The 27,403-nt window shown below is 60.4% G+C and overlaps 3 protein-coding genes across 8 annotated transcripts in view; all 3 read left to right on the plus strand.

The window, feature by feature from the left end:
* POLR3D (RNA polymerase III subunit D) overlaps positions 1–2,277 on the plus strand; it is a 5,882-nt gene extending 3,605 nt beyond the window's left edge. The window contains 15 exon segments of the mRNA XM_055696387.1: positions 33–76; positions 227–259; positions 261–300; positions 303–375; positions 465–592; positions 672–698; positions 700–795; positions 797–845; positions 951–1,033; positions 1,035–1,067; positions 1,069–1,119; positions 1,121–1,202; positions 1,296–1,348; positions 1,350–1,454; positions 1,762–2,277. Coding sequence (XP_055552362.1) covers positions 33–76; positions 227–259; positions 261–300; positions 303–375; positions 465–592; positions 672–698; positions 700–795; positions 797–845; positions 951–1,033; positions 1,035–1,067; positions 1,069–1,119; positions 1,121–1,202; positions 1,296–1,348; positions 1,350–1,454; positions 1,762–2,091 — 1,227 coding nt within the window. The 3' untranslated portion in view covers positions 2,092–2,277.
* A 1,732-nt stretch (positions 2,278–4,009) lies between these two features.
* PIWIL2 (piwi like RNA-mediated gene silencing 2) lies at positions 4,010–12,071 on the plus strand. The gene is given in 25 exon segments (XM_055696388.1): positions 4,010–4,031; positions 4,140–4,266; positions 4,352–4,427; positions 4,429–4,478; positions 4,787–4,862; positions 4,864–4,905; positions 5,051–5,175; positions 5,283–5,363; positions 5,709–5,793; positions 5,795–5,823; positions 6,050–6,077; positions 6,079–6,239; positions 6,372–6,442; positions 6,597–6,697; positions 6,858–6,893; positions 6,895–6,999; positions 7,089–7,202; positions 7,578–7,766; positions 7,900–8,001; positions 8,104–8,223; positions 8,466–8,554; positions 8,866–8,971; positions 9,690–9,943; positions 10,309–10,416; positions 10,980–12,071. Coding segments are annotated over 25 exon segments (2,454 nt in total). The 3' UTR covers positions 11,137–12,071.
* A 1,380-nt stretch (positions 12,072–13,451) lies between these two features.
* On the plus strand, positions 13,452–26,120 carry SLC39A14 (solute carrier family 39 member 14). Of its 6 annotated transcripts, none has more exons than XM_055696056.1 (9): positions 13,452–13,494; positions 17,203–17,478; positions 17,566–17,752; positions 18,480–18,649; positions 20,881–21,003; positions 21,094–21,279; positions 21,532–21,739; positions 22,257–22,441; positions 22,830–26,120. In XM_055696056.1, exons 2-9 carry the CDS (start codon positions 17,218–17,220, stop codon positions 22,974–22,976), a joined length of 1,467 nt encoding a protein of 488 aa, XP_055552031.1. In that variant the 5' UTR covers positions 13,452–13,494; positions 17,203–17,217; the 3' UTR covers positions 22,977–26,120. The 6 variants fall into 6 exon arrangements, with proteins under 6 accessions (XP_055552031.1, XP_055552029.1, XP_055552030.1 ...); XM_055696054.1 differs by lacking the exon at positions 13,452–13,494 and adding an exon at positions 13,986–14,771; XM_055696055.1 differs by lacking the exon at positions 13,452–13,494 and adding an exon at positions 14,797–15,349.
* Positions 26,121–27,403: the final 1,283 nt, after the last annotated feature.

Below are 27,403 nucleotides of genomic sequence, written 5' to 3' on the forward strand. Positions count from 1 at the left end.
GCAGCGACTTGTCCCTCTGCTCTCGTTCGCAGAAAACCTTCACCCCCAACATAATTAGCAGGAAGATCAAGGAAGAGTAAGTGGCCTCGGTAAGCGTTTCCCTGGGGCGCGGAGGCGGTTTTTGCCCACACCGCTGGGCGAAACGTCCCCCAGCTGTGAACCCAGTGCTGGGGGGTGATGGACCCCCTTCCTCCCCACCCCACACACACCCCCACCCCCCCATCAGGCCCAGGGAGGATGTCTCCGTCAAGAAGGAGAAGAAGGGAGCGGGAGCGGCAGCGCGATGGGCACAGCCGGGGGCCGGGGGCCGGCCCGAGGTTATCCAGTCCCACTCCATCTTCGAGCAGGGCCCCGCTGAAATGATGAAGAAGAAAGGTAACGGGAGCTGCCCCCATCCCACGGTGGGTCTCGGGGCTGTCCCACCTGGCTGGGGGCTCACCCCAGGCTGCTCCCCCCTTCCCCAGCCGGCTCCTGGGACAAGACGGTGGACATGTCGGACTTCGGCCCTTCCCACATCATCAACATCAAGAAGGAGAAGAGGGAGACGGACGAGGAGACGAAGCAGATCCTGCGGATGCTGCAGAAGGACGATGTGAGTGAAGCCGGGGAGGGAGTGGCGGTGGCAGCTTCGGTGCCACTGGTGCTGAGTGTCCCCTCTCCCACCCCCACAGTTCCTCGATGATCCGGGGCTGAAGAACCGACATCCGTAACAAGCCGGTGCAGCTGCCGCTGGCCCACTCGGGCTGGCTCTTCAAGGAGGAGGCGGCGGAGCAGGAGGACCCCCAGCCCTGGCTGCCCGGGCCCCAAGGATGAGAAGATGGAGCTGGACCCCCCGGCGGTGAAAGGTGGGCTGGGGTGGGGGGGGGCAAGCACAAGGGTTGGGAGGGGGTGGGGGGGGAGCTGCCCCCCTTCTCGTGCCCACCCGCCGCCTCTCCCCGCTGTGGTGCCAGTGAAAGAAGAGCCGTGCGATGAGGACCCCCTACCCACGCCAACGCAGAGCAAGGGCCCCCCCGGTTTCCCCCGGGACGTCTCGGGTGGCCGAGCTGCTGCAGCAGCTGACCCTGTCGGGCCGAGGAGGAGCTGCTCTTCCTCCAGCTGCCCGACACGCTGCCCGGCCAGCCCCCCCACCCAGGACACCAAACCCATCAAGACGGAGCTGCAAAACGAAGAAGGCCAAGTGGTCGTGGTGAAGCAGGAGAAAACCCAGGGTAAAGGCTGGGGAGGGGGGGGGGAAGTCGGGGTCAGGGGGCTGCGTGGTGATGCCTGTGGCCCCCCCCTCATCCACGGTGTCCCTCGCAGGAGGGCGAAGCAGGCGGAGAACACCTGCACCCTGGCCGACCTCCCCGAGGGGGCAGGTGGGGAAACTGCTCATCCGCAAGTCGGGGAAGGTGCAGCTGGTGCTGGGCAAGGTGACGCTGGATGTGACCATGGGGACCCCCTGCTCCTTCTTACAGGTATGGGGCTGGGAGGAGGGGGAGCACTGGGGACCTTAATCTGGGGGGGATGCAGCCCAAAATAGCCCCTTGGGGGGGGGTCGCTGGTGGGGTGGCGAGCTGGTTCTCGGGCAGCCCATCCCTCTGACAGCGGTGGGGAAGGATCCTGCCCTTGTGCCCCCCTGCTACCCACACCCTGGGGACATCTCCTCCAGGCTTAGCCCCCCGCCCCTGCAGCAGGCAGGGACTCCCAGCCCTTCTCCCCCCCTATTTAAAGGGTTTTCCGTGGGAGTGGGCTGCTCACAGGTGTTTCTCCCCTCTGGAAAAGGAGCTGGTGTCTGTCGGCATTGGGGACAACCGGACCGGCGAGATGATCGTTCTGGGCCACGTGAAGCAGAAGCTGGTGTGCTCCCCAGACTTCGAGGCTCTGCTGGAGCACCGGCACCGTAGCCGGTGGAGGGGGGGCCAGTGGGGGGGCCCAGCCCCATGCCCACAGCACACGGAGAGCCCACAGCCCCCCCCCCCGGCTCTGCCCTCAGCCCTCTCAGCCTTAGGGATGCGCAGCGGTGGCTTCTGCAGGCGTGGGTGCAGGGCCAGCTCCTACTGCCCACCCCGCCATGCGGTGGGGCAGCACTGGGGCTGGGGGCTCCTTCTCTGACCCCCAGCCCCACTGCACCCTCCCCCCTGGTGCAAGACAGGCAGGGCCCGTGGCTACCTGCTTCCCAGAGTTCTGGGCGTGCACGGCCGCAGTGTCCCCTCGGCTCTCTGGCAGCCGCGCACACGCTGGGGTGAGCAGGACGCGTGCCTGCAGGGAGAAATGCACAATAAAAACATCTTTTTTTTTTTTCTGCGTGTCCCCCCCATCCACCATGTGAGGCTGCTCTGTCCCCTCTGCGGTTGCCACCAGGCTGGTGTGGCAAACTCGGTGCTGGCATGTGGCACCGTGTCCTTAGACACTTAATCTCCCACCGCTCCCTGGGGAGAGCCAGGGGGGCACCTTGCACAGCGCTGGGGCCCACTGGGATGAGCCCCCCACCCTCTCCTGGGCTGTGCCAGGGGGCTGAGCATCCCAGGGGCTGGCGGGGGGGGGGGGAGGCATTGCCCTGCTCTGGGCTAAGGAAGCAGCGTGGAGGGGGCAAGGTGGGTGGGACCACCCCCCAGGGACCATCATTGGCCCTGGGCATGGCTGCAGGGACCACCAGGACTCCTTGGGGGGGTGGGCAGTGAGTGGCCACACCCCTGTCCCTGCTGTGGTGGTGGGAGGCTGCGTGTCTTTTGCGGGGGATGACTGCATTGCCCCAACTGTCTGCCATCATGGAACCAGACCCCCCCTCAGACCCCCCACAGGCAGGGGGCTGCTTCCCAGCCCATAACCCATCTTGCCCCCCCACATCCCATGTTACTCCCCCCTGTATCCCATCTTAGACCCACTTATCCCATCTTGGCCCCTGTATCCCACCTTACCCCATCCCATCTTAGCCCCCCCCCCCATTTCCAACTTTACCCCCTGCATCCCATCTTAGCCCCCTTATCCCGCGCTGCCCCCCCAATCCCACCTCACCCCCCATATCCTGCCTACCCCCTGTATCCCATATTAACCCCCATATCCCGCCTTGCCCCCCCCCCCCGGCCCACCTTACACCCCCCCCATCTGCCCCCGGCGCCGCCCCGCGGCGGGCGCTGTCCGCGGTGCTGAGCCCCGCCCCCCAGTACAGGGCTGGGCGGTGAGGGGCGTGGCCATCGCGCTGCCCAATAAGAGCGGAGGGCGGTGGGTGGGTGTGGCCGCGCCTGCGCAGTGCGGGCGGCGGCGGCGGCGTGCTCGCAGCTGGTAGGGCCGCGGCCTCGACGGGGCCTACATGGGAGCCACGGCGGCCCGGCCCCGGCCCTGGCCCCGGCCCCGCGCCCCGCTGCCTCTCCCGCTGCCCCGGGCCGGCTGGGGGGGCTGTGGGCCCTTGCTCAGCGCCTGCCCCCACCCGGCCCGCCCCAGCCCCAGCCTTCCCTGGTGCCGCTGTCGGCCCTGCTGTGTGCCTAGGCCTCGGCGAGGGGCCTTGCCCCCCCACCCTTGGAGCCGGCGGACTGGCCCGTCGGTAGGTGGTTGTGCTGGGGGTAGGGGCTGCCCAGCCGGCCCCCCTGCTGCTGCCCACCGTGCCCTCTCCTTCCCGCAGGCCGCTGCAGCGCTGGCACGGCAGAGGTGCTGGCACGGCACAGCCCGGTGGTCGAGGATGCCTGGGGGGGCAGCAGGCCCCACGCGGCGGGCGGTGAGTCCCCACTGTACCTCTGTCCCTGTGCCCGCCTTGGCCACGAGTCCTCCCCGTGGCTAATTGCCAGCCCCAGTGGCAGCGGGCAGGGGGGTGACACTGCTGCAGGTGACACCACTGGCTTCACCGAGCCACTGCTTGCACCACCTCCTGCTCCGCTTGTCAGTGCCCTGGCCAGCTTGGTCCCTCACCACCAAAACTTGGTGTTTTGCGTGTCTAAGTCTCAGCTGTGTGGGGGGGGTGTGGAGGGGGGGTCCAGGGGGGCTGCACCGAGGGGGGGTGGTGGGGAGGGGCCATCACTGGAGGTTTGCAGCCAGGATGCCGCTGGTGTGTTCTCAGCGTGCCAGGGCTCACCTCTGCCCCCACCCCCCCCTACCTTACCTCCCACCGGGGATGCAGGATGCTGTTCAAAGGCAGAGGGAACACGCTGCCCGGCCCCCCCCATGAGACACCCCCACTGTGCCGTTCCGTGGAAAGCCCGGTACCACTGCTGTGCCCACCCTGCGCCCACCGGGACATCAGCCCACTCTGCTGCCTGTGTCTGCCCCACGGACCCCCTCGTCTGCGGGCACACCGTAAGTGAAGGGCTTGCGAGCCTCAGCCCCCCGTTCTAGGGTCCGGGTTGCTGGTGGGGGTTGCAGCTGACCCCCCCTGCCTCAGCCCCATTTCTCCTAGGGCACCAGAGCTGAAGCCGACGGTGAAGGGAACTGCCATAGCCGTGGGGCTGAACTCAGTTTAAAATCTCCTGCCAGAACGAAGCTGTCTACCAGTACCACGTTACCTTCAGGTATTGGTGGGGGCCTGGGGGGTCAGGCTCCCCCCCAGCCCCTCGCAGAAGGGTGGGTGCCCTGGGTAGAGCTGTCTGTGTCTCTCCCTCCCTCTCTCTGTCATGGTAGCCGCTAGATGGAGCGGCCGGCGGCAGCCACGGTGCCTGCGGGCTGAGCACCTGCAGGGCAGCAAAGTAAATGATCTCTGGCTTTTCCTCCCCGTGGGTTTTTTGGAGTCCGGAGTGGGGTCTTGCTGAGGGTGGAGGAGGGTTAAAAGACTTGCCAGCAGCAGCCGGTGATGGAGGTGATGCATCCCTGTCTCCGGCAGCCCAGAGGTGGAGTGCAGGAGCACACGCTTCGCCATGCTGAAGGAGCACCAGGCGGTGACAGGGGATGTGACTGCGTTTTGATGGCTCCATCCTCTACCTGCCCAAACTGCTCCCCCAGGTAAGGGGCTATGCGATCTGTGCCAGGGTGAGGTTGTTCTACCCAACTGGGGGGCACAGGGGTGCCCCCCCTGGGGCCTCTGGCCCACGTGCTGGGTGGGAGAGCATCTCTCCTGCCCCGGCTGATGCACCACCTCACCCTGCAGCCTGTCAGCCTGAAGGCTCAGAGGGGGAGCGACAGTGAGGAGATCACCATCACCATCCAGATAACCAAGGTCCTCGAGCCCAGCTCGGATCTCTGCGTCCCCTTTTACAATGTGGTTTTCCGAAGGTGAGGGACGGCCGAGACCCACCCCAGGCCTCCGCTGACCCTCCAAGGAAGAGACCCTCCTCCTCCTGCCCACCGAGCCTGAGCGAGTCCTGCTTTTCCTTCCCTAGGGTGATGAGAATCTTGGATATGAAGCCCATTGGGAGAAATTTCTTTGAACCTGACCAGGCCACCGTGTTACAGCATTACAGGTGGGCGCTGGTCACAGTTTTTCCCCTGCTGCCGCCCAGGCACGTGGGCGTGAGGTGGGGTTGTTCCTCTCCCCTTGGCAGTGGTGTGAGGCTGGAAATTCAGAAGTCTTTGCCAGATCAGCTCTCTCAGCCAGCTCTGGTTAGCCTGACCTCAGAGTGCCTGTTTTCTGCAGTGCAGTTCAGGGGTTATTAGCTGAGAGCTGGCAGCCAGCTGGGAAATAAATCCCCATGGGTTTCGAGCCCTCCTTGGTGAGGGAGGCAGCTGCTGGCTCCTCTGGCAGCACCATGTGGGCAGCTTCCAGTTTTAACCCAGGTGCCGTTGGGCATCTTCTCCTCGGGGCACAGGCTGCAGATTTGGCCGGGATACTCTGTCAGCATCCGAAAGAAGGACGGTGGCCTCTTCCTCTTGGTCGATACCATCCACAAAGTTTATCCACAGTGATTCCATCCTGAACGTCATGTAAGAGAAGGGAGAAAACCCAGGGGAGCCCCGCGGGGCATTAGGCACGAGGGTGGTTTTTCCAGCAGCCACGTGCCCAGGGCTGGCTCTTGGCGAGGCTGTGCCACTGGCACTGGCCAGGCTGCAGGCCACTGGTGCTGTTTGGCAAAAGGTGTTTTATTTTTGGGGTAGCACACGCAGAGAGCATTGCCGTGAGCTGCTTCTCCTCCCTCTCTCCCTGCCGCAGGCATACCATCTACAGGCAAAGTCCTCAACAGCTTTCAGGAGGAGTGCTTCAAGCAGCTGGTGGGCAGCGTGGTCATCACCCGCTACAACAACCGCACCTACCACATCAACGACATCGACTGGAACAAGACCCCAAGGGACAGTTTCACCCTGTTCAGCGGTGAGGAGATCACCTTTGTGGACTACTACAGGTAGGGGACTGGTGGAGGCATCCCTTGGGATGAGCGTCTCTCTGTGGGGAAGGGCTTGATGCCTGGCTCTTGACCTGAGGTGCCTGAGCAGGAACACGCTCACCTGATGCCATCTCCCTGCTGTTTTTCCAGCAAAGCTTATGGGATCACCATCAGGGAGCTGGACCAGCCGCTGCTTGTCCACAGGCCCAGGGAAAAACAGACGTCGGGATGGGAAGGTGAGCCAGGGCACAGTGAGCTGGGGGAGGGGACATTGAGTCCCATGGTTTTTTCTTGGCTCTTCCAGCCCTGCCCTGCCCTGCCCATCGCTAGGAGGGCAGGAGCTTGCAGCCCCCTTGGGGTGCTGATGGTGCTGTCCCCCCTCCCTGCAGCGTCAGCTGGACCTGGTGCTGCTCGTGCCAGAGCTCACCTTCATGACCGGGGTCCGCGAGATGAGGAAGGACAGTCGAATGGTGAAGGTCAGAGCATGTTTGCATCTGAGGGTCCCTACTCACTCGAGCCAGTGTTGCCCGGTTTGGAGAGCTGGGCCTTGGCCAGCCACTGCTGGGAGGAGCTCAGAGTCCCCCATCACACCCAGGAGTTCCCCAACCCACCTCCTCTTGTACCCGCCCGCTGCAGGACTTGATGAAGGAGATGCTGCAGAGCCCCAAGCAGGCACTACACGTGTCTCGCCAGCCTCCTGCGCAGGATCAAGGACAACCCAGAGGCCTCGCTGGAGCTGATGCGCTGGGGGCTCAGCCTGGACCCAGACATCCACAGGGTAGGGGCTGTGGCGTGCCAGGAAACGCAAGCAACGGCCACACCCGCACGTGTGGCATCGGAACTGCCATGGATTTCTGCTCTGTTCAGACCCAAGGCCGAATCTTGCCCGCGGAGAGGATCAACCTGCGGCACAGCTCCTTCATCCCCGTCGAGGACCTGAGGTGGAGCAAGGAAGTCACGAGAGAAGCCTCCATCTCAGCGGTGGGCCTGCGGCTCGGCTGTTGCAACAACATCCCCTTGTTTGAAAACTGGGATGGGTTTTCTTAGTGCTGGCATCCCATCTGCCCCACTCCCATCTGAGCTTGTTCAAGCTAAAATTTTTCCCTTATTTATGTTGGCTTTATGCTTCAGCCTGTTTTTCCAAAGGATGTTAGAGGTACGTAGCCACAGTGTCTGCTTTCCCACCTCCTCCTGGCGTGGCTGAAGGCTTTTGGACTGCCAGAATTGGATGCTGTGTGCCCTTTAGGCTCCTCTTGGGCCTTTTTCCCTCTCCCACCTTTCCCCCTGTGCTGCAGGGCTGGGAGCTGCATGGCTTGGCAGCCGCAGCTCTGAGGCGAGGACTGTCCTCTCTCCTAGATTGCCATGAATTACTGGCTGCTGGTTTACCCGAAGCGCTTGCAGGACGTGGCAAAGACTTTGGTGGCCACCATGGAGAGCATCTGCGGCCCCATCGGCATGCGTGTCAGCCATCCCACCGTGGTGGAGCTGAAGGATGACCGCATCGAGACCTATGCCAAGACTATCCAAAGCGTTTTGAGTAGCGAGGTGAGGAGACGGGCTCAGGGGTGGGGTGGGGGGGATAGTGCAGCTTAGCATGAGGTTAATGTGTCTTCTAGGGAGGGCTGGGGGTCTTCTCTGCTCCCCATGCATCACCCTCCCCTGCTGTGCTTCCCTGCAGGACAAGGTGCAGCTGCTCCTGTGCATAATCTCCAGCAGCCGGGAGGATTTGTACAGGGCCATCAAGAAGCTGTGCTGTGTGCAGTCCCCGGTACCCTCCCAGGTGGGCGAGGGGCTTGGCAGAAGGGGACCACCAGTGCAGGGAAGCTGTGGGCATCTCCAGCCTCACTTTTCCCATTTGTTTTTTTTTTTTTTCCCTTTGCAGGTCATCAACGTGCAGTCCCTTTCAGGCCAGCCGGGCAAGCTGAGGACCGTGGTCCAGAAAGTTCTGCTGCAGATGAACTGCAAGCTGGGAGGCGAGCTCTGGGGGGTCGACATCCCCCTGGTAAGGCGGGCGAAACCACTTGGCACATGTGTGCGATGAGTTTGCAAGCTCTGGGATGTAAACTGTTGTGGTCATGAGCTTCCCTCCAGGGGTGCGGATGAACCACCTGCAGAATCGGGGTTGGCGTCTCCGTTTTGCCTGTGTGACGTCCCTCGCAGCTTGAGGGATCCAGGCAGGGCAGCCTGGAGGTGTCTGGCTTATCCCTAACTCCCACCTCCCTTCCCCTTCCTCCCTTCCCCAAGAAACAGCTGATGGTGATCGGCATGGACATCTACCACAGCCGCAGCAAAGGGATGCGCTCCGTCATCGGCTTCGTGGCCAGCATGAACCAGTACGTGGCACCCTGGGGGTGCGGGCTTGGGGGTCCCACGCCGGCATCGCTGCTGCCTCCCCTTTGCTGGGAAAGGAGGGGGTTGATGCCTTCCCCAGCTGCTGTGCTCAGCAAGGTCTCTGCCGGTGTGTTTATGGGGGTGTCGCTGGCCGCCGGCCCACACAGCAGTGGCCTTTGGTGCGCCCTCGACGCCGTATTGCTGGGAAAGGTGCTGCGAGCGCCCAGCCGGGCTCGGTTTCGGTTGCGCAACGGCTGGGTGGACTTTGGCTGGTGAGGGGCATTCCTGACGCTCATCCCCGCTCTGTCCCCAGCATCCTCACCAGGTGGTACTCCAGGGTGGTCTTCCAGATGCCGCATCAAGAGATCGCCGACAGCCTGCAGCTCTGCCTGGCCAATGCCCTCCGGCAGTTTCACGAGGTGAGGCCAGACCCTTCAGCCCAGTGTTATCAAAAAAAAAAAACCAAACAAAACACCCTGCCATGGTTTAATATCCCCTCGAAGCAAGAGGAAAACACCCAAAAACTCTCAGCCCAAGTGCGTGCGAGCAAGCAAACACCTCGGCAGCCTTTGGACTGGATGTGGCGCCCGCAGCCACGCGTGCCTGGGGAGGCTCACCCTTATCTTGGGAACGTGCGAACCTGCCTGGAAAATTAGTTTGCACTGGGGGAAGTGCCATGTTACACTTCTGCTTGTATCGGCATCGAACTGCTGAGCCCTGTCCCCTTGTCCCATGTCCCCAGCATGAGAAAAGCAGCGTGTGACAGGGTGGGGGCTGGGGCTCGCTCTTGAGATTTTCCCATCAGTGGGTGCTGGAGAAACATCCGTGAAAAATGGGAAGTTTGCTGGTCACCGAACGGATTAGTGCAAACATTGCTGCTCTGTGCCCTGCCAGCACTTCTGAGACTGGGGTGAAATGCATTTGCTGGGGCTGAATATAGTCGGGGGCTTTCTGCAAAGCTCAGGGGTGATGGGTTGAACTCACAGGCTGCAAAATCACCAAACTGTGAGCCCTGGAGATCTGGTGGGCACCTAGCGCCCGGCTTCTTGCCGGGACATGCATCTTCCCCTGCCAGCCAGCCCTGTGCCTCGTGCAGGGGGGAAAAACAGTGAGCTTTTCCGATTTCTGCTTCCCCAGATGAACCACTGCTTGCCCAAGAAGATTGTCATATACAGGGACGGCGTGTCCGACAGCCAGCTCGACACCGTGCTCAAGTACGAGATCCCGCAGATGCAGAAGTGCTTCAAGACCTTTGAGAATTACCAGCCCAGCATGGTGGTCGTGGTGGTGCAGAAGCAAATCAGCACCAACTTTTACACCGTGGAGGAGGAGCAGTTCGTGTCCCCTCCTCCAGGGACCGTCATTGACCACACAGTCACCAGCTTGGACTGGTGAGTGGCAGTCGTTTGGGAAAGCTGCGTGGGGTGCCCCAAAAAGCACCTGGTGTGCCAAAAAAATATCCAACCCCAAACCTGGCGTTCAAAAAAAACCCAAGCCCAAACCTAGTGTGCCAAAAAAAAAAAAAAAAAAAAAAAAGCCTAAACCTGGTGTGCCAAAAAAAACCCCAAACGTGGGGTGCCAACCCCCTCCTCCTAAACCTGGTGTGCCAAAAAAAAACCAACCCCAAACCTAGTGTGCCAAAAAAAAAAAACCAAACCAAAAACCAACAAAAAGCCCAAACCTGGTGTGCCAAAAACCCGTGGTGTGCCAAAATACCGGCAGGCAAATGCCCCCTTTGTCCTTCCCTCCCTCTCAGGCAGGATTTCTTTTTGGTGGCCCATCGCTCTCGCCAAGGCTGCAGCATCCCCACGCGTTACATCTGCGTGTTGAACACGGCCAACCTCAGCTTCGAGCACCTGCAGAGGTAAGAGCAGCTCCCCACAGCATCCTGCAGTGTGGGGGCCACACCCCAGACCCAAATCTGTGGTGGGTTTTTTTGGGGGTTTTTTTTTTTTTTTTGCATAACAGTCTGCGGGGAGGGCAGCAGGTACTCGCGCACGCATGGGGCTGAGCCTGCTCTTCGTACTGGGAGGGCTCGGTTGGGGGATGGGGGAGAGGAGGCGGGTTGCGCCTGTCTTACCTCCTCCCTGGGCAAGATTTAATTGCAAAGGTGATAAAGGAAAATGTGTCACCGGGTGCTGGCCTGGGTGGCCTTGCGGGAGAGCTGTTGCAGGTTCGAGCAGGGCTCAGCACCCGGGTAACTCGTGCAATCAGCCGCTATCAGTGCCCAGGCAGAGCCTGACCTTTAGCTCGTGCAATCGGGAAGAAAACAACCCTGTGCAAGCAGCTTTGGCCTTACAGCCTTTGCAGCTCCTGCTGCCGGAGCACGGCGCTGCCTTAGGGAGCAGGATCCGTCCCCGAAGCCACCATCCCGCAAGGCCCAGGGTGCCAGGGAGCGCTGACACCCGCTCCTCTCACTGTCCCCAGGTTAACTTTCAAGCTCTGTCACTTGTACTGGAACTGGCCGGGCACCATCCGGGTCCCAGCGCCCTGCAAGTACGCACACAAGCTGGCCTTCCTCTCGGGACACATCCTGCACCACGAGCCCAGCACCCAGCTCTGCGACAAGCTCTTCTTCCTGTAACCGGTGTGCTGGTGACAGGGGGAGAAGGGGGTCCCGGTGGTGTCCCCCTCCCCCGGCCGCTGCTGTTCAGTCTCCTGCAAGGGCAATTTGTCTTTCCCCAAGTATCTTTTTTTTTTTTTTTTTTTTGGTAATTATTTTTAAAAACATTTAAGTGGGTGCATGGTTTCTTGGGTTCATTTTTATTGTTGTTTTTAAAGGATGCTCGGAAACGTGCCAGCATGGCCCCGCATCAGTGGGCTTTCAGAATTTATCACCATGAGAATGAACCCAGAGCAAAACCCCGCTGCGGCAGGGCTGCCAGTCTCTGCCCACTGGTTTCCAGTCCTCCCAGCAAAGGGGTTTGAGTAAACGAGCCCCAACGGTGATGCTGCTGCCACTGCCCAGGCTGCTGCTTGTGCCTGCCTGTCCCCGGGCAGGTGCTGGATGCAAATCCCGAAGATTCCTGGTATTTTTACCCCTTCAATCTCTCACATCGCCAGCGGGGCAACTACCGGTTTAAATTTTTACTTTGTTTTTTCGAGCTCCTGTTCAAGAGAGCCAGCTCCAGTTTGGCTGCTTGGCACATCCTTGAAAAGTCACTGGTTTTTCAAGGAGAAGCCCTTTATTGTTATTGGGTTTTGTTTTTTTTTTTTTATTCTGTCGGGTTGGAAGCGGGGAAGTTTTCAGGCATTTCTTCGCTGTGGGCAAGAGCTGTTTGAGCCGCTGGCAGGGGGCTGCGGAGGGGCCACAAGAGCATCCCCAAAATCGCCAAGATTTCACCTCAGCATGCCCCCAGCCCGCTCATAATGCAAGCACCAGCAGGGGTGGGGGTAGGGGAGGACCCCCCCCCCCACTTCCAGCCTTTTCCCTCCCTTTTAATGCAGAAAAGTTAAAGATTTTTTTTTTTTTTCTGTAACTGCAGTTTTCAGTTAACTTCTATAAAATTGTTGCTGGCAGCTGCTGCCTCTGGGCACGGGGAGGGGCGTGATGGGGCTGGGTGTTCGCGAAGATGTCCAGACCCCCCCCCCCTTTCCTGGAGGGAGTCCCAGGATGGGGGGGGACACACGGCAGTGCCACGATGCTGCCCAGCGGGTTAATCATTCACCATCACCCCACGCCACCAGCACCTTTTATCCCCTTCTATTTGCCGATCCCAGCGGACTTTGGCAGCCTTGGCCCAGCCCCGATGGGTGTTTGGCCCCAAGCGGCTGGAGGGGTGCTGGGGCCAAAGTGGGGGGGCTTGGGGCACCCGGCTGGGCTCCCGGTGTGCCTGGCCTCCCACCAGCCGGCGTTTTATATCGCGCCATCGCTGCTGCCAGCGCGGAGAAAGGCTGCCTTGTCCTTCCTAGCTCCTTGGCACCACGAGAAGTGGGACAGCCCTTGGCTGGCGGGCTCAGCCCCCCACCCCTGGAGCCCCTTGGGTCCCTTCCAGGAGGGTTCCCGGCGTGGGTGTCCCCTCGGGTGGGGTCTCTGGGGTGCCCCATGCCCACACAGGGTCCTTGGCGGGGGGGGGGGGGCTGGCTGTGCAGCACCCTGTACCCCATGAGAAGTGGCCACGGGGTCCACCTGGGAGAGGTCTGGGGGGTGCCCCCAAGGGGTGTTTGGGGGGGTTCATGGGGTACCTTGTGCCCCCAGAGGGTGTTTGGGGGCGTCTGTGGTGTACCCTATGCCCCCAGGGGGTGCTTGGGGGACTCTGTGGGGTATCCCATGTCCCCTGGGGGGGTCTGTGGGGTGCTCCATGCCCCCAGTTGGTGTTTGGGGGGTCCGTGGTGTACCCTATGCCCCCAGGGGGTGCTTGGGGGGTGTCTGTGGGGTGCCCTGTGTCCCCTCGAGGGATCTGGGGGGTCTGTGGGGTGCCCTGTGCCCCCGGGGTGTGTGTGTGTGAGTCCGTGGGGTGTCCCATGTCCCCAAGGGGTGTCCGTGGGGTGCCCGGTGACCCCAGGGGTGGGGGGTCCGTGGGGTGCCCGATGCCCCCAGGGGGTGTGGGGGGTCCGTGGGGTGCCCGATGCCCCCAGGGGGTGGGGGGTGTCCGTGGGGTGCCCGGTGCCCCCAGGGGTGGGGGGTCCGTGGGGTGCCCGATGCCCCCAGGGGGTGGGGGGTGTCCGTGGGGTGCCCGGTGCCCCCAGGGGTGGGGTGTCCGTGGGGTGCCCGATGCCCCCAGGGGGTGTGGGGGGTCCGTGGGGTGCCCGGTGCCCCCCCGGCCGTGCCACGCGGCGGACGCGGTGCCCGGCGCTGCACAGCGTGGGGGCGGGGCCAAGGCGGGGGCGGGGCCAGGGGTGCCGCCGGCCAATGGGAGCGCTCCCCGTGCCGCCGGCCGAGCGTGCGCCCTGCGCGGCCGGGACCGGGCGGCCCGGGCGGCGGCGGGAGCGGGAGCGGGAGGTAGGGCCGGGATGGGCCGGGATGGGCCGGGGTGGGGAGCGGGCCGGGAACCGGCTACGGGGCCGGGGCACCGCGGGGGACCGGGCCGGGGCGGGCCCCGAGCTCTGGGATGCGGATGCAGGGAGGGATGCAGGGAAGGATGCAGGGACCGGCTGTGGGGCCCGGGACCGGCTTCTGGGGTCCAGGACGGCGTCTAGGACCGGTCCTAAGGCCTGAGGGCAGCTATGGGGCTCGCTTTGGGCCTGCCTGTGGGGCCTGGGACCAAGTGAGGGTGCAGGCAACGGTGGACTGTGGGGTGGGAGACCTAGCTGTGGGGTCTGGCACCACCAGGACTCGCTGTGGGTCCAGGCAGGGCTGGGGCAGGTGGCAAAGGGGCTGGGGAGCAGCCGTGGGATGGGGACTGGTGTCTGGATGGGGCAGGGCTGGGGGGAGCAGCAGCAGGCAGGTCACGCAGGGGGTCCCAGGACAGGACTTGGGGGGCTGTGTGGGGTGGAATAGCCGGGGAAGCTCCTGGTAGCTGGTTTTGCTGCCCACCTGCCTGCACCAGGGCCTGTGGGCAGGGGGGTCGGGGAAATTAAAGGACAAGGAACTGGAGCCAGGCAGGGGGAGCGGGGATGCTGCTGTGTCGTCGTCGTCGTAGTCGTTGTCCCCCCGGGTGCCAACGTGCCCCAGGGCATGGAAACTCTCCCTGCCAGCGGGCAGCTCCTGCCTGCGCTGCCAGACACGTGGAGCGGCTTTTGCTCGGGCAGGAGGTCGGGATCTCTGGCTGCAAACCGCCCGGGAGGAGGTGGGGGGCAGACCGGTGAGGTTTTGGGGTTTTTCCTCCCCCCTCCAGGTTTGCGACACCGAGCTGTCCATGCATGGGATTTCGGGAAGCGTCTGGCGCGGGGCTGACGTCGCCGAGGTCGTGTGCTCAGCTTTGCCAGCATTCCTTGTTCCCGGTGTCACCTTCCCGGTTGGAGGGGGGTGGGGGGTGGTTTGCAGCCGGGATCGATGAGCTCTGGGAAGTCAACCCAAGGAAGATGGGAAAGAAGGGGGGCTTTGCCTGGCCGGGGCAGCTCCTTTACGCGCTCGATACGGCTGGGCATCGCTCCAGGGCACGTCCCGTGGGATGCCCGCCCGGGCATCCCCTTCCTGTGGCAGAGGTCTGTTCCCTGTGCCCTGTCCCAGCGCGGCAGCGAGCGATAAAGTAGGTCAGGCGCTGGGCTGTGCGCGGCACCACGGCTCTCGGGGCCCCAGGAGCAGGTCCCGTGGCCGGCAAGAGGACGCCCTTGAAGGTAGTGGGCAGGAGGCCGGGGGGCTTTGGCGGGGGTGCGGGGTCACGCTCGGCTGGCAGCAGTGATGGAGAGACCACAGCAGGGCTTTGTGTGCCCGGGGTGTTTGCTGCAGCTCCCCTTTGCCCCCCGGTTGCGGGCGTTTGGGTGTGTTTGGCACCCTCCTGCCTTGCCTTGGGCTCCCTGTGATGTTCAGGGGGTCAGAAACCCCCGGGATTTTTCCACTTGGAGCCCTTCTTTTCCCAAGGGGCAGCTCCTCCACCTTGTTTCTGCCCTAAACCCTCAGCGAGCCCGTACAATTCCAACCCCTGCCCGGCTCTGCCTGCAAACCGCTTCCTGCCTTTTGTTTGGCAGCTGGGTAAAAGTTGAGGTCCGGTTTTCCACCCTGGGTGCACCTGGCTCAGCCCGGTTTTTGGGAGAAACCCCAGGGGCGATTTCGGCACTGGAGAGGGCTGCGTGCCGTGGCACGGGTCGGTGATAATCGGTGTGTTCTGGGCAGGGTGGCTCCCAACAAGGCGAGGGACATGGGGAGCGCTCAGCCGGCACGGAGAGGGAAAGGCACCCAACATCCCCATCCTGGGGTACGGTTGCCACCGGGACAGGCCTTTGCCACCGTAGGCTGTGTGCCAGCGCTTGTGTACCTTGTGGGAGTCACCAGCCACCCAGATGTCCCACGTGGCCACCTGGGCTGGTGGCTGCGACCACGGGGCACTGCCCAGGGAGGACTGGTCTGGTAGGGGGGAGGCAGGGGAAGGTGTCCAGCTCTCGCTGTGGGGGTGCTGAAGAGGCAGAGGTCCTTTGGGTACCCCCACCGAGCAGGGTGTTGCCAGCACCTCCCCAGATGAGGTGTGTCCCCCCCCCCCCCATTTTGGGAGGAGAGGGGTTAAGCCAAAGCATCCGAGCTAAGCTCTGGCAGGAGGTAGCTAAAACCTCCCAGGCCTGCGAGCTCTCCTGGAGAACAAAGCTCGCAAAGTGGTGGTAAGCTTGTAAAACCTGCGGGAATGTGGGTGTCCTGGAGGGGAAACGGGGTCCCGCCGTGCTTGGCCTTGCTGCCCCGTGCCTTGCAAACCCGGCCCCAGGTTATTTTCAGAACAATTGTTTGGCCGGGCTTCAAAAATGTCTTGGGCTTGTTTTTGGAGGAGACCGAAATCTGCAAACCGTCAGCACAGGCTGATTGTGGCGCGATGCCGGAGTGGCCGGCGGGAGCATGGCTTGGCTGGGGTGGCAGGTCCTGTGCCAGGGCAGACTGGGCTGGATGGGGCCCCGTGCGCAATGGGACAGGAACCATCCCGGGGCTGCAAACCCCGAAGGAGCCTCTGGGAAGAGGAAACCACGAGGCAGCGTGTGCCCAAACCCCTGGGAGAGAAGCGGAGCCCCGGGCTGGGAACAGGATGGCAGCCGGGTGCATGGAAGCAGTGGGTAGCGACTTATCTTCTGCTTGTCCTTGTGAATCCCAAATTCACCATCCACCTTTCCGTGAAGCTTTTCCAGGAAGGCAGCCTGGGCCCCGCTCCAGCCTCTTGGGTGGTGCCCAGGGTGGACGTGCAGGTCGTGCCTGGCCACCCGCCCTCTCTCTGAGCCCCTTCCTTTGCCCCCAACATGTGCTGGCAGGTGAACCCCAGCTCCCCCGGTCTCCACCACCCCACTTTTATTGATTCTCGGCTTATATGAAAGGAGCGGAGAGGGCAAGGATTGATTCTAGGCAAATACTCTAAAGGCATCTACAGTTGTGGCTGGGAAGGACCGGTTCGTTGTAATTATCGTAGTTAAAATATAACCTAATGAAAATGCCACCTCTGGCCCCTGGGCTCCCGTGTTCTCCGAACGCCAGCGTGGGTGGGTAGAGGTCCCTGAGGGGTGCGTGTCCCAGCCTCCGTGGTATGAGGGGGACCCAACGTGGCATTAGCGGGGGGGGGGGGGCTGGTGCGTGACTCCCTCGCCCCGCGGAGAGCTGGGTTCGGTGCTGGCGCTGGTATTTGCTGCTGGGGTTTGCCGGCTGTGCCGCTGGCAGAGGCACGCGTTGGGATCCCCGTTGCAGCCCTGCCTGCACACTGCTGCCTGCTTTCCGACCACTGGCTGCTCTTCCCCAGGGATCCCGAGGCGCTGCAGAGCTGGAGAGCCCCCGGGAGCCGCGTTCCGGCAGCCCCCCACCCCTCGGCACACGGCTAGGGTGAGCCGGGGGAGCGGGGCGCTTGGGGAGGTGGTGCCGGGTGTTTGGCTCAGGGTGGAGAAGGAGCTGATCTTGTGGGAAGGTGCCGAGTCCCCCCCTCGGGATCTGGGTGCTCCCAGCTCTGCGCAAAGCTGTGTCCCTCCTGGGCCTGGGGCTCTCTGGGGAAGAAACCTGCCCTCTCCTGATGGAGACGTGGGTGGAAGAGCGGTGGTCAGAGCTGCTGTGGATGCTGAAGCTAACGGCAGCGCCTGGCTTCTCTTCCAGCATCCCTGAGACACCATGACCCCCAGCACAGACTCCCGGGGCTGCTGCCTGCTCGTGCTGCTCTGCCTTCTCCCCTGCCCACGGGTCTGGGCAGGCAGGGATGCCGTGGGACCGGCGCTCTCCGCAGCCTCCTTCCTGCAGGATCTCCTCCAGCGGTACGGTGAGAGCGAAACCCTGAGCCTGAAGCAGCTCAAGGCCCTGCTGAACCGCCTGGACGTGGGAGTGGGGCACGCCAACGTCTCCCAGCCGCCGCAGCAGCATGTGAACCTCTCCCGGGTAAGGCAGGGGCTCTGCAGACCCCCAGAGCCTCCTCATGTTGCTGCGGGAGTCTCAAGGCACGTGCCTGTGTCTTCCCTTCCGCAGTGCTTCAGCTCCGTCGAGCTTTTTGCCATCCACAACCTGAGCGAGGGCTCCGCCGTGGGGCACAGCGAGTTCAAGGAGTTTTGCCCCACCATCCTGCAGCAGCTGGAGTCGAGGGCATGCGCCTCTGAGAACCTGGAAAATGAGGAAAATGAGCAGACGGAGGAGAGCAGACCCAGCTCGGCCGAAGGTAAGTGGGGAACTGGGGGGGCATGAGCGCTGCCCGTCCCTGGGCACGGAGCTCGGGGCATGAGGCACCCCGGGACCTGCGGGACAGCCAGTTCCCGTTCTCCGCTCTGGGACACAGGCGGTCTGGCAGAGACAAAAGGAGGCAGCTTGCCTGCAGCGGCAGGGAGTCCTGACGGGTTTTCCTCGGCGTACTTTGTGCTGTGGGCTCGCAGCATGGTTTTGCCCCCCGGTTACACATACTGTGGGTCAGGGCTGTGCCTGGCACGGCTCGCCGGGATAGCTGGGTAAAGGGGGCACCTTCCTGCGAGCCCTCGTGGGTGGGAGAGGGTGACTTGGCACGTTTAGGGACCTGCAGGCCTCCAGCCACCAGCGGATGCTAAATGAGCTTCCATGCATCCAGGTCCTGACGATGCCCAAGGTCTTGGATCAGCTGTCCTGAGCACAGCACTGGCTTCTCCCAGGCCGTGGGGCTGGGGCTGGCTCTTCCAAGGAACCTGGTGGTTTCGTTTCCACCTGCCCTGCAACAAAAATGACGGTTTTTGTTGTAGTTGAAGCATCCAGAGCGCTGGGAGAGACACTCCGGTGCCGCGAGGCCGGCCCCGGCGTGGGGGCATAGACCCGGAGCCAGCCTCTTCCACCTGCCCGAATCCAGGGTCTCGGGGTCCTCCCTGTCTCCCCGCGCCGAGAGCCTCGGTAATGTCTGGCCCTCGTTTCTTCTCGTTCCGCAGTGTGGGGCTTTGGTTTTCTCAGTGTGTCAATGATTAACGTGGCCTCCCTGCTCGGAGTCTTCATCGTACCGTGTACCGAGAAGGCCTTTTTCAGCCGGGTCCTCACGTTTTTCATCGCGCTCTCCATCGGCACGCTGCTCTCTAACGCGCTCTTCCAGCTCATCCCAGAGGTGCGGTAGAAAGTCCCTGCCTCTCTTCCATCTCCGAGGGCAGCTCTCCAGGCACCCTCTCTGCCTCCACCCTGCCGAATCGTACCGACCCCTCCACCACCCGAGGCTGAGGGCTTGTCTCAGGGGCTCTGCAGGGCTTTTCTCGCCCCTCTTGAGCACCAGGAAACCCTCTCGAGTGCACAGGCAGTGCGGGGAGGAGGTGTCCTCCAGCCCTGCTGGGTCCTTGCAGTGCTGCTGGTTAGGTCTGAAGTCTGGGAAGGTGCTGGGAGAAGCTGTTTGCTCCTGCCCTGGGGGCTGTGTCTGCTTTGCAAGGGCGTTTATCCCTTGGAGGGATGTGCTCTGAGGCCGCTGAGATGTGGCACTGGCATGAGCTGGATGGAAAGAACTGCGAGGCAGAGGAAGTATCGGTGTAACAGCCCAGAGAAGCACCAGTTTCCTCTTGAGTCATCCACCTTTTACAAATGTTTTAATTGCCTTTTATTTCCCCCCCTGATTTACAAGGCTGATGTTCCTGCAAGGGTCTAGGCTTACGCGAGGTTTCCTGGTGCTCTGATGGGACCGACCGATATATCGCAAATTAATTGTGTTGTAATTGCACAGTTCCGGAGTTGAATAAATACACCCACACGCTCTCAGATTGGACGTTTTCAAAACACGTGTGCCTCCTCGGTTCCCTGGTCCAGGTGGCTTTGCAGAACGCTTGTGGCTCCTGGGTAGATGATGAGCTGGATCCCAGCTCCGGCGCATCCAGCCTTAAAATCCAGTGTTTAAGGTGCAACCTTCCCTCTGAGTTTTGCCCCTCTCCGGTGTTGCCTGCTTTGCCATCAGGCAGCAAACACCTCATCCGTGGTGGGGGAGGGATGTTTTTTTTCCAGGCTCCTTTTCAGCTCCAGAACTGTGACTTTTATTTGCCAAACGTAAAAACCAAGCGCCTATATTTCCTGATCTGCCAGGAATTGAAATGCCTTACGTACGCTCCACCCTCGCCGTCAGTCGGAGCATCCCAGCATGGCTTGCGGGGACCGGCCGCATCTCTCCGGGCTGCAGGACGAGGATGGAGCGTATGAGAGATGCTCGGGGGACCTCGGCGCTCTGTGGCACTGGAATGGCAGCCTGATGTCCTGCGGGGCTCAGGGAGCAGAGCTGGGGTGCTGGCTCTGAAACAGCCTGGCTGCCAAAACTGAGCTCCAGCCCAGCACCAAGAGAGCTGCCTGCTCCCAGGGAGGGCTGCTCTCCCAGTTTGTGTGAGCCCCGCAGCGGGCTGTCCCTCCAACCCTTCCCAAAGAGCCATATCCAGAGCCACTCAGCACCAGGTTCACCGCTCTTGAACCACTGCCAGATGAACAAGAAATCACTAATGAATGTCCTCTTCTCTCCCCCCTTCTCCCTCCCTCCTCTCTCTTTCCTTTTGGTGTGGATTTCTTCCCCTCCCTCTGCTTCCCCACGTTGATCTCCTTTCCCTCCGACAACCTCCCCTCGTCCGATTCCCCCGGGGTGGGTTTGGCACGCACGCCACAGTCTGGGGTTACGGTTTCCTCTGCGTCACCGTCATCTCCCTCTGCTCGCTGGTGGGAGCCAGTGTGGTGCCCTTCATGAAGAAGACCTTTTACAAGCGGCTGCTCCTCTACTTCATAGCTCTGGCGATTGGAACTCTCTACTCCAACGCCCTCTTCCAGCTCATTCCCGAGGTAGGGTGAGGACCGTTGGGTCTGTCCTTTTCTCTCTCTCGGGGGCTGTTTCTCTCTGGGCGCTCGCTGGCTGGAGAAGGGGAAGGCGGCGTCGGAGGGGAGCCGAGAGCGAGGTAGGGAGGCTGGAAGCCCATCGGGGCTGCAGTTGGAGCTGGCATTTCACCCCTCTTTGGAAGGGAATTGCTCCAGGGAGACCTCCGGTCTGCTTCAAGCAGAGGAGCGCTATTTTATTGCCTTTTCCAGCCCTAAGGGCAGATGGCCTTTGTGCTGAGACAGCGAAGGCTTTCTAAGCCTGCTTTTAGCATCCCTGCTCCAGTGCAGGGTGGTGGATCCAATGCCTTGGGGCACAGCTGGCTCAGCTGGGGGACTGAGGGAGATTAAAGGTGCATGAAGGCATCTTCTGAGCTTGTCCCCAAAGCAGCTGCTGCTTAGAGAGAGGTTAGAAAGCACCGATGTTGCCCCAGAGGTGCCAGGGCAGAGGCAGACAGGCATGCTACCAGAGACTGCTCCTCAGGCCTGTCACTTGTCCCCTGTTGCCTGCAGGCGTTTGGGTTCAACCCTCAAGAAGATTATTACGTTTCCAAATCCGCTGTGGTGTTTGGAGGCTTCTACCTCTTCTTCTTCACAGAGAAGGTCCTGAAGATGCTCCTAAAGCAGAAGGACCAGGTGAGGCTGAGCTGGGGCTGCTGGGGGGCCGGGGGGCGAATGGCAGAAATGGCGGGGCAGCTGACACCCGTGAATCCCCCTGTCCTGCAGCATCACCATGGGCACAGCCACTACGGCCCTGAGGCTCTGCCATCCAAGAAGGACCAGGAGGAGGGCATCACTGAGAAGCTGCAGAACGGGGACCTGGACCACATGATCCCACACATAACCAGCGAGCTGGAGTGCAAGACCCCGTCTGGTGATGAGAAGGTTGTGGTGGGCTCCCTGTCTGTCCAGGTTAGTACCTCGTCCTGTGGGGTTGCGGGCGGGCACGTGGGAAAACAAAAACTGACTTGCCTGTCAGTGAAGAAGAGCAGTTTTGAAGCCCATTTCACCTCCCTCCTCTGTCCTCTGTGGGTGGTGGGAAGCGAACGGCTCGGGTCAAGCCTTCTGTGGATTTAATGCGTGGAAGGGTGGGTTCCCCTGACCGGCGGAAGAAGCAGTGATGCCCCCAGACTGTCTGGGTGCTGAGCTGGGGTGCTGTGGCAGGACCTGCAGGCCTCCCAGAGCGCGTGTTACTGGCTGAAGGAGGTGCGGTACTCCGACATCGGCACGCTGGCGTGGATGATCACCCTCAGCGACGGCCTCCACAACTTCATCGACGGGTTGGCCATCGGGGCTTCCTTTACCGTCTCCGTCTTCCAAGGGATCAGCACCTCTGTGGCCATCCTCTGTGAGGAGTTCCCACACGAGCTGGGTACGTGAGTCCTCGGGGAAAGCAAGAAAGAACTTGTCTCTCTTTAATGCTAACCCTGCCGCTTTCCTCGTCCTATCTGTTTTTTCTCAAGAGAAAGGCAAATGTGGGGTGGAATAAACAAAGTAATGATGCGGGGGGGGGGGCGGGGGGAAGGCAAGGCAAGGCTGTAAGCTACACTGAGTAATCGCCGCTCTAAAAATAACGAGGTAATATGATGTCTGAGATTTAAATTTAGATGGAGACATCTGAAGAAAAAACCCAACACCTCGTTGGTTTGGGAGGGGGGAGGCAGGCAGCGGTTTGGGTTTGAATGTCTGAAATTTATGCGCAGGCAGGGCCAGGCGCTGGCAGGCAGCTGGTGTGGTCAGCGCCCGGCTCCAGCGGGCACGGGGAGCCCACGCTTGACCTTGGGCAAAAACAAGCGCTGAACACAAGCACCTCGGCGCTGGCCCGATGCTGCTGCCTGCCCAGTGACAGCCCCCTCCCTCCTCATCCTCCCCATCCTCTTCTCCCCCAGGGGACTTCGTTATCCTGCTGAACGCCGGGATGACCATCCGCCAAGCGCTCTTCTTCAACTTCATCTCCGCCTGCTGCTGCTACGTGGGCTTGGCCTTTGGCATCGTGGCTGGCAGCCACTTCTCTGCCAACTGGATCTTCGCTCTGGCTGGAGGGATGTTTCTGTACATAGCGCTGGCTGACATGGTAAGTGCTGAGCCCAGGGGGCTGCCGGGTGTGCGGTCAGGACCTTGCCAGGTTTTTGTTTTGTTGGTTTTTTTTTTTTTTTTTTTTTTTTTTTTTGGCCTGGCTAGGAAGAGCTCTGGCTTGCCCTCAGCTTGGAGGCAAGGCAGGCATGGAGAGCGCAGGGGGACGTTTGCTCTGTCCCCCTGGCAGATGCGAGTGCTGTCTGTAGTGGCCGGTGTTCATCTCCGCTTTGCTTTGCCTCCTGGGCTGGTGGCGCGGTGACCTGGCTGAGAGCCCTGGGATGGGTGGTGAATATTTGCCGGGATAGTGGCACAAGGTGGGAAGTAGCGGGGAAGGACAGAGCCGCTCCTGTTGCTGAGCCCTGCCATCGCTTTCTCTTCCCCCGCAGTTCCCCGAAATGAATGAGGTCAGCCAGGAGGACGAGCAGAACGGCAGCACGCTGATCACCTTCGCCATCCAGAACGCAGGGCTGCTGACAGGGTTCACCATCATGGTGCTGCTCACCATGTACTCTGGCCAGATCCAGATAGGGTAGGACCAGCCCAGCTCGCAGCCATGTTCCCGTTTTTCCATTCTTTTTTTTTGGGGGGAAGGGGCATTTTTTTTTTTCTTTTTTCTTTTCTTTTTCTGCTGCAAGCATATGACGGTACCTTCGCGGGCACTGACATCACACTACAGAAGAGGCATTGCTTTTAAAGCTATTCCACAGACTTAATTTTATTTTGGTTTAAGGCTGAGGGGAACTTAATCCCCTTTCCCGTAGGACCGAACTGACCAGAGGATCTTTTTCCAGTGTCATATCCCTTCCCTCCTCACATCTCCTGGGAAGGATGGAGTTAGGAGACAGGAGCTCCTCTAGCCGTGTTGCTCCCCTCCTTGCGCTCGGAGCGGTGCGATGGGATGTGACGCTCTCCTGACCCCTTTGCAGGGGGTGCGTGATGGGGACAGACTGGGACAGACCCTTCTCGGAGAGTTACCTACCAGCCAGTCCTCAGAGCTGTGCTCTCCAAGCATGGAGGGCTGCTGAGGAAGAGGAGGCTCGGGGAGCACAACTCACGATTTGAGCATCACCCCTGCTGACTTCAGAAGCGTGTCTCTGGAGCCACGTCTGGTTTTGCTCCTGTTCTGCCTTGTCAGCCTGAACGATGCCCTGGGAGAAGCAGCAGGGTGAAGAGGGTTTTGGTTTATTTTTTTTCTAAAAAGCACATTCTGGGTGTCAGCGCTTGGAGCAGAGGACACCAAACCACGCCTCATGCGGGTCGGACTGACACACAGGCTGGCGTGGGGCAGTGGCTGGGAGAAGGCTAGCAGGATGCCCTTACCTCCCTTAGGTCCCTGCTGCTGTATGGTGGGGGGAAAAGCCCCCAACCTTCTCCTGTGAGGGCAGCCACATGGCAACGCTGGCGAGAAGGGCATGAGGGCAACGTGGGGCAAGGGCAGAGCCGGACGGTGAGCCCCTGCCCACCCACAGGCTCCCCAGCCCAGGGGATCGGCCCTTAGGCTGTGACCAAGCTCACCCTGGGCACCTGAGAAGGGACGCCGGTTTTTAAACACTGATGCTGCTGAGTTGCTGAGGTTTAGGGTAGGGTGGTGGTGGGGTGTGGGTTGTTTTTTGGTTTTTTTTAAAGAAAAAAAAATAATAGACTGTGAACCTCTTTAGGTTGTGTGTTTCCAGCCTTAGGGAGTAGTCAGAGAAGGGTGTTACAGGCACTTCACGGCTCTGCTTCTGGGCTGGCTTTCCCCAGATTCACTAGGTGAATTGACTTATTATCATATTGATAATGTTGCCCGCCCCACCTGTGTTGCTTGAGGTTCCCTTGCACCTCTTCTCCCCCCAAGCCTTATCCTGCACCTGGCGGTGGGGGGGTTTGTGGCCATGCTGGTAAACGGGAGCCAATTCAGGCAGCTTACCCTGGTGGCGCTGGCGCTGGATTGGGATGAAGCAGTGGGTGCCGGTGGCTTTGGGAAGTGCTTTGGCGTGCGTGCCAGGGATGGCTTGTCGCTGGGTGTTTTCCTTCACTCCCTGCCTGTGCAGGTGGCCGTGACGGTGTGTGACGGGGTGACAGCCATCCTGCCACCTCGGCTCGGTGCTGCTCGCCACTGGGGGCTGAAGCTGAGGCTCCCCACGCCTTCCACCCTTGTTGGAAAGCAAAGCAGAGGGTGTGCTGGGTGTTCTTCCTGCCCATCGCAAGAGAAACGAGGGACCTCAGTCCTCGGCACAGCCTGGGGCAGGCTCAGCACCATCCGGCAGCGTTGTACCCTGGTTTGATTGCTGGCTGCTAGTACCTCACTGTAGTTCCTAATTTGCCTTAGGTACCAGCTGGATGATGTTCCTCTTAGGCTCCTGACAGTTGTCACTGGGTCCCTCGGTCTCTGCCTGTTGAGATGTGGCACTGCCGGTATCCTCCTGGATTGGCACTTCTGCTCTCGGTGGCTTTGGCTAGGGCAGGCATTGTCCCCTTGGCACCCAGGAGGCTGTTGGCTTTGTCCTGCACCCAGAAAGTTAAATCTCAGCATGTCGAGGAGCAGGGAGCCTTCTTGGGAGCACTCTCCAACCCAGAGGTACCACATGGTCTTCGGGCCGCTTGCTGCCGTTGGTGATGCCTTCAAGGAGAGCGGGGCTCTGCTTTTTCCCGTGCAGCGTCTCTTGTTCGTGCGGACAGTCGTTGTAAATCACTTTTCCTTCTGCGGCTGCTCCCTGGGACAGAGCCGCCTCGGAGCAGCATGGTCTGTCCTGGCTCGGGCACCCAGCCACCTCTGCAGCACCTCGCAGTCATTACCCGTGCTTTAGGTTGCTGCTAATTTCTCAGTAGTTGGGAGGAGAGTGGTATCAGAAACGCTCTTCCCCCGCTTGAGAGAGCTGCAGCCAGCCCCGTCCGACTTGATGTGGAAAAATTGAGTCCTTTGAATGGCATATGTGCCCTCTCTCTTCTCTCTCAAGGAAGCATTTGGAAAACACCGTGTCGCTGGCGGCTGTCCACGGGGCAGAGGGCAGCCGTAGCGCTGCCAGGGCCAAGTCGGGGCTGGCAGGAGCAGTTCAGCGGTGCAGGCGGATGGAAAAGCCTCTGCGTTGGAGGTGAAGGGCAGGGGAAATCATGTCATTTGTCCCCTGGGGACCGTGAGGCATTTGCAGGCTGTGCCTGGGAGGTCCTCTGCGTCCCCAAGAGCTGGAAGTGTGGCAAGGACCAACTCTTGGCTTCCTGGGAGCCGGTACAGGCCCCCCCAGCACATGGTGGGTATCATGAGTCCGTTGTCTTCTCGTTTCGAGTTTAACCCTGTTTCTTGCTAACTGAGTTGACTTTGAGAAATCTGCAACCCAGAAATTTGGGGGTGAAGCCCCTCGGAGAAACAAGGCTCCTCGCAGAGAGGGACCCTCCCTCTGCTGAAGGAGCAGTGGGAGAGAGCTGCTGTCCCTGGCTCGGGCAGGCTGGTACCCGCCTTCGGGGAAGGGATGGGGCAGGCAGGAGGACGAGGAGGGAAAGCAACCCAAATTGAGCTTGTTACGGATTTTCATCCATGTTTCCCCTCCTGTGTCCAGTTCAAAGCTCAAGTTCCATCTCAGTATTTCAGTAACTCAGGTGTTGTAAGAGATACGCGTTGAAACAAAGAACATAACTTATGTCATGTGAATTGTAAAGTTATTTGTAAAATTCCATAAATAAAATATATTCTGTAATGACGGAGGGTCGCAGGCGTGCTCCAGCAGCAGAAACCTCCCCGTGGCCAGAGCTGGTTGGGGTGTGAAGGGGTGGGAGCTCTGCTGCTTCAGGATTTTTCCAAGGGGAAGGGTTTGAGCCAGGCTGGAAGGGCTGGGTGATGCAATCCCGTTTTTCCAGCCCCAATTTCCAGGGCTGTGCAGTGCGGCGCGCCTGACAGAAGACGGTACTGACAGCCCCCCCCTCCCTCCCCCGCCTGCCCGCCTTGCACAGAGCTCCAGGAGTCGCCTTTAAGAGTCGAAAAACCCTTGTTAATTTTTTTTTTTTTTTTTTAAAATGTATTTCCAAGCATTGACGTTTGGCTGGAGGGAAGCTGAGGTTTTAGACCGAGGCTGTGGGATGCTGTATTCCTCTCCAGATCACACGAGGGAGCCTCACTCAGAGCAGCGTTATTTGTGTCCTTGCATCTCCACCCTGCATGCCAAAAAAAAAAAAAAAAAAAAAAGGAAAAGCATACTTTGCTTTTCTGCTTTGCTTTCTTTGCCTTTTTATATACGATTACCGTCAAGCTTCCAGCTCCAAGCAGCAAGCACAATTTTTAGAAACCCTGTTGTGGCTCGAGAAAACAAATCTTGAAAGTCTGCGGCATTTTTTAAAAATAAATGCTCTATTAAGGAAGAAAGGTCGCAGCATGCATCTGACATGCTTTCTCTCCTCGGCGCTTCCAGGCCGGCTGTCAGGCAGCAGTGCTACCGGCCTGTGCATCTTGGCTTCGGGTGGCCTCTTGATTTTGCTGCAACATCTGCATGTTTTGGTGAATACCTGCAAAGTTTGTTACCCACCTCAGTGAAAAGGCTAAACCCAGCAGGCCGTGCTGGCTGGGGTCACCCTCAGGCAAGCTCAAGCCCTTCGTGCTGACGTATGGAATTAAACTCTGTAACTCGAAAGTTACAAAGTAGGTATGTTTATTGCACGCAGATTCACGGGGGATCGCTCCACCACAAGCGTGCGTGCCTGAAGTGACGAACCATCTCATATTTATACAATAAAACAAATGAATATTCAATTAACGCCTATACATATTTGTTACCTAAACCCATCTACTCTAGTTTGCGGCTAATTCATGTCCCTGTCGATCATCTGGTTTTCTTTAGCGAGGAGATCTCTAGACAACATTGGAATGTTTCTCATCCTTTTTATAAATAGCCCCTTTGTTAGAGGAAGAAGAGTAGGTATTTCCTTAAAACTGTATGGTTGTGTGACCAATCACCATACCTACACTCCTTGAGCGGACGTATACCACCAC

Source organism: Falco cherrug, chromosome 18 (genome assembly GCF_023634085.1).
Source record: "Falco cherrug isolate bFalChe1 chromosome 18, bFalChe1.pri, whole genome shotgun sequence".
Taxonomy (NCBI): domain Eukaryota; kingdom Metazoa; phylum Chordata; class Aves; order Falconiformes; family Falconidae; genus Falco; species Falco cherrug.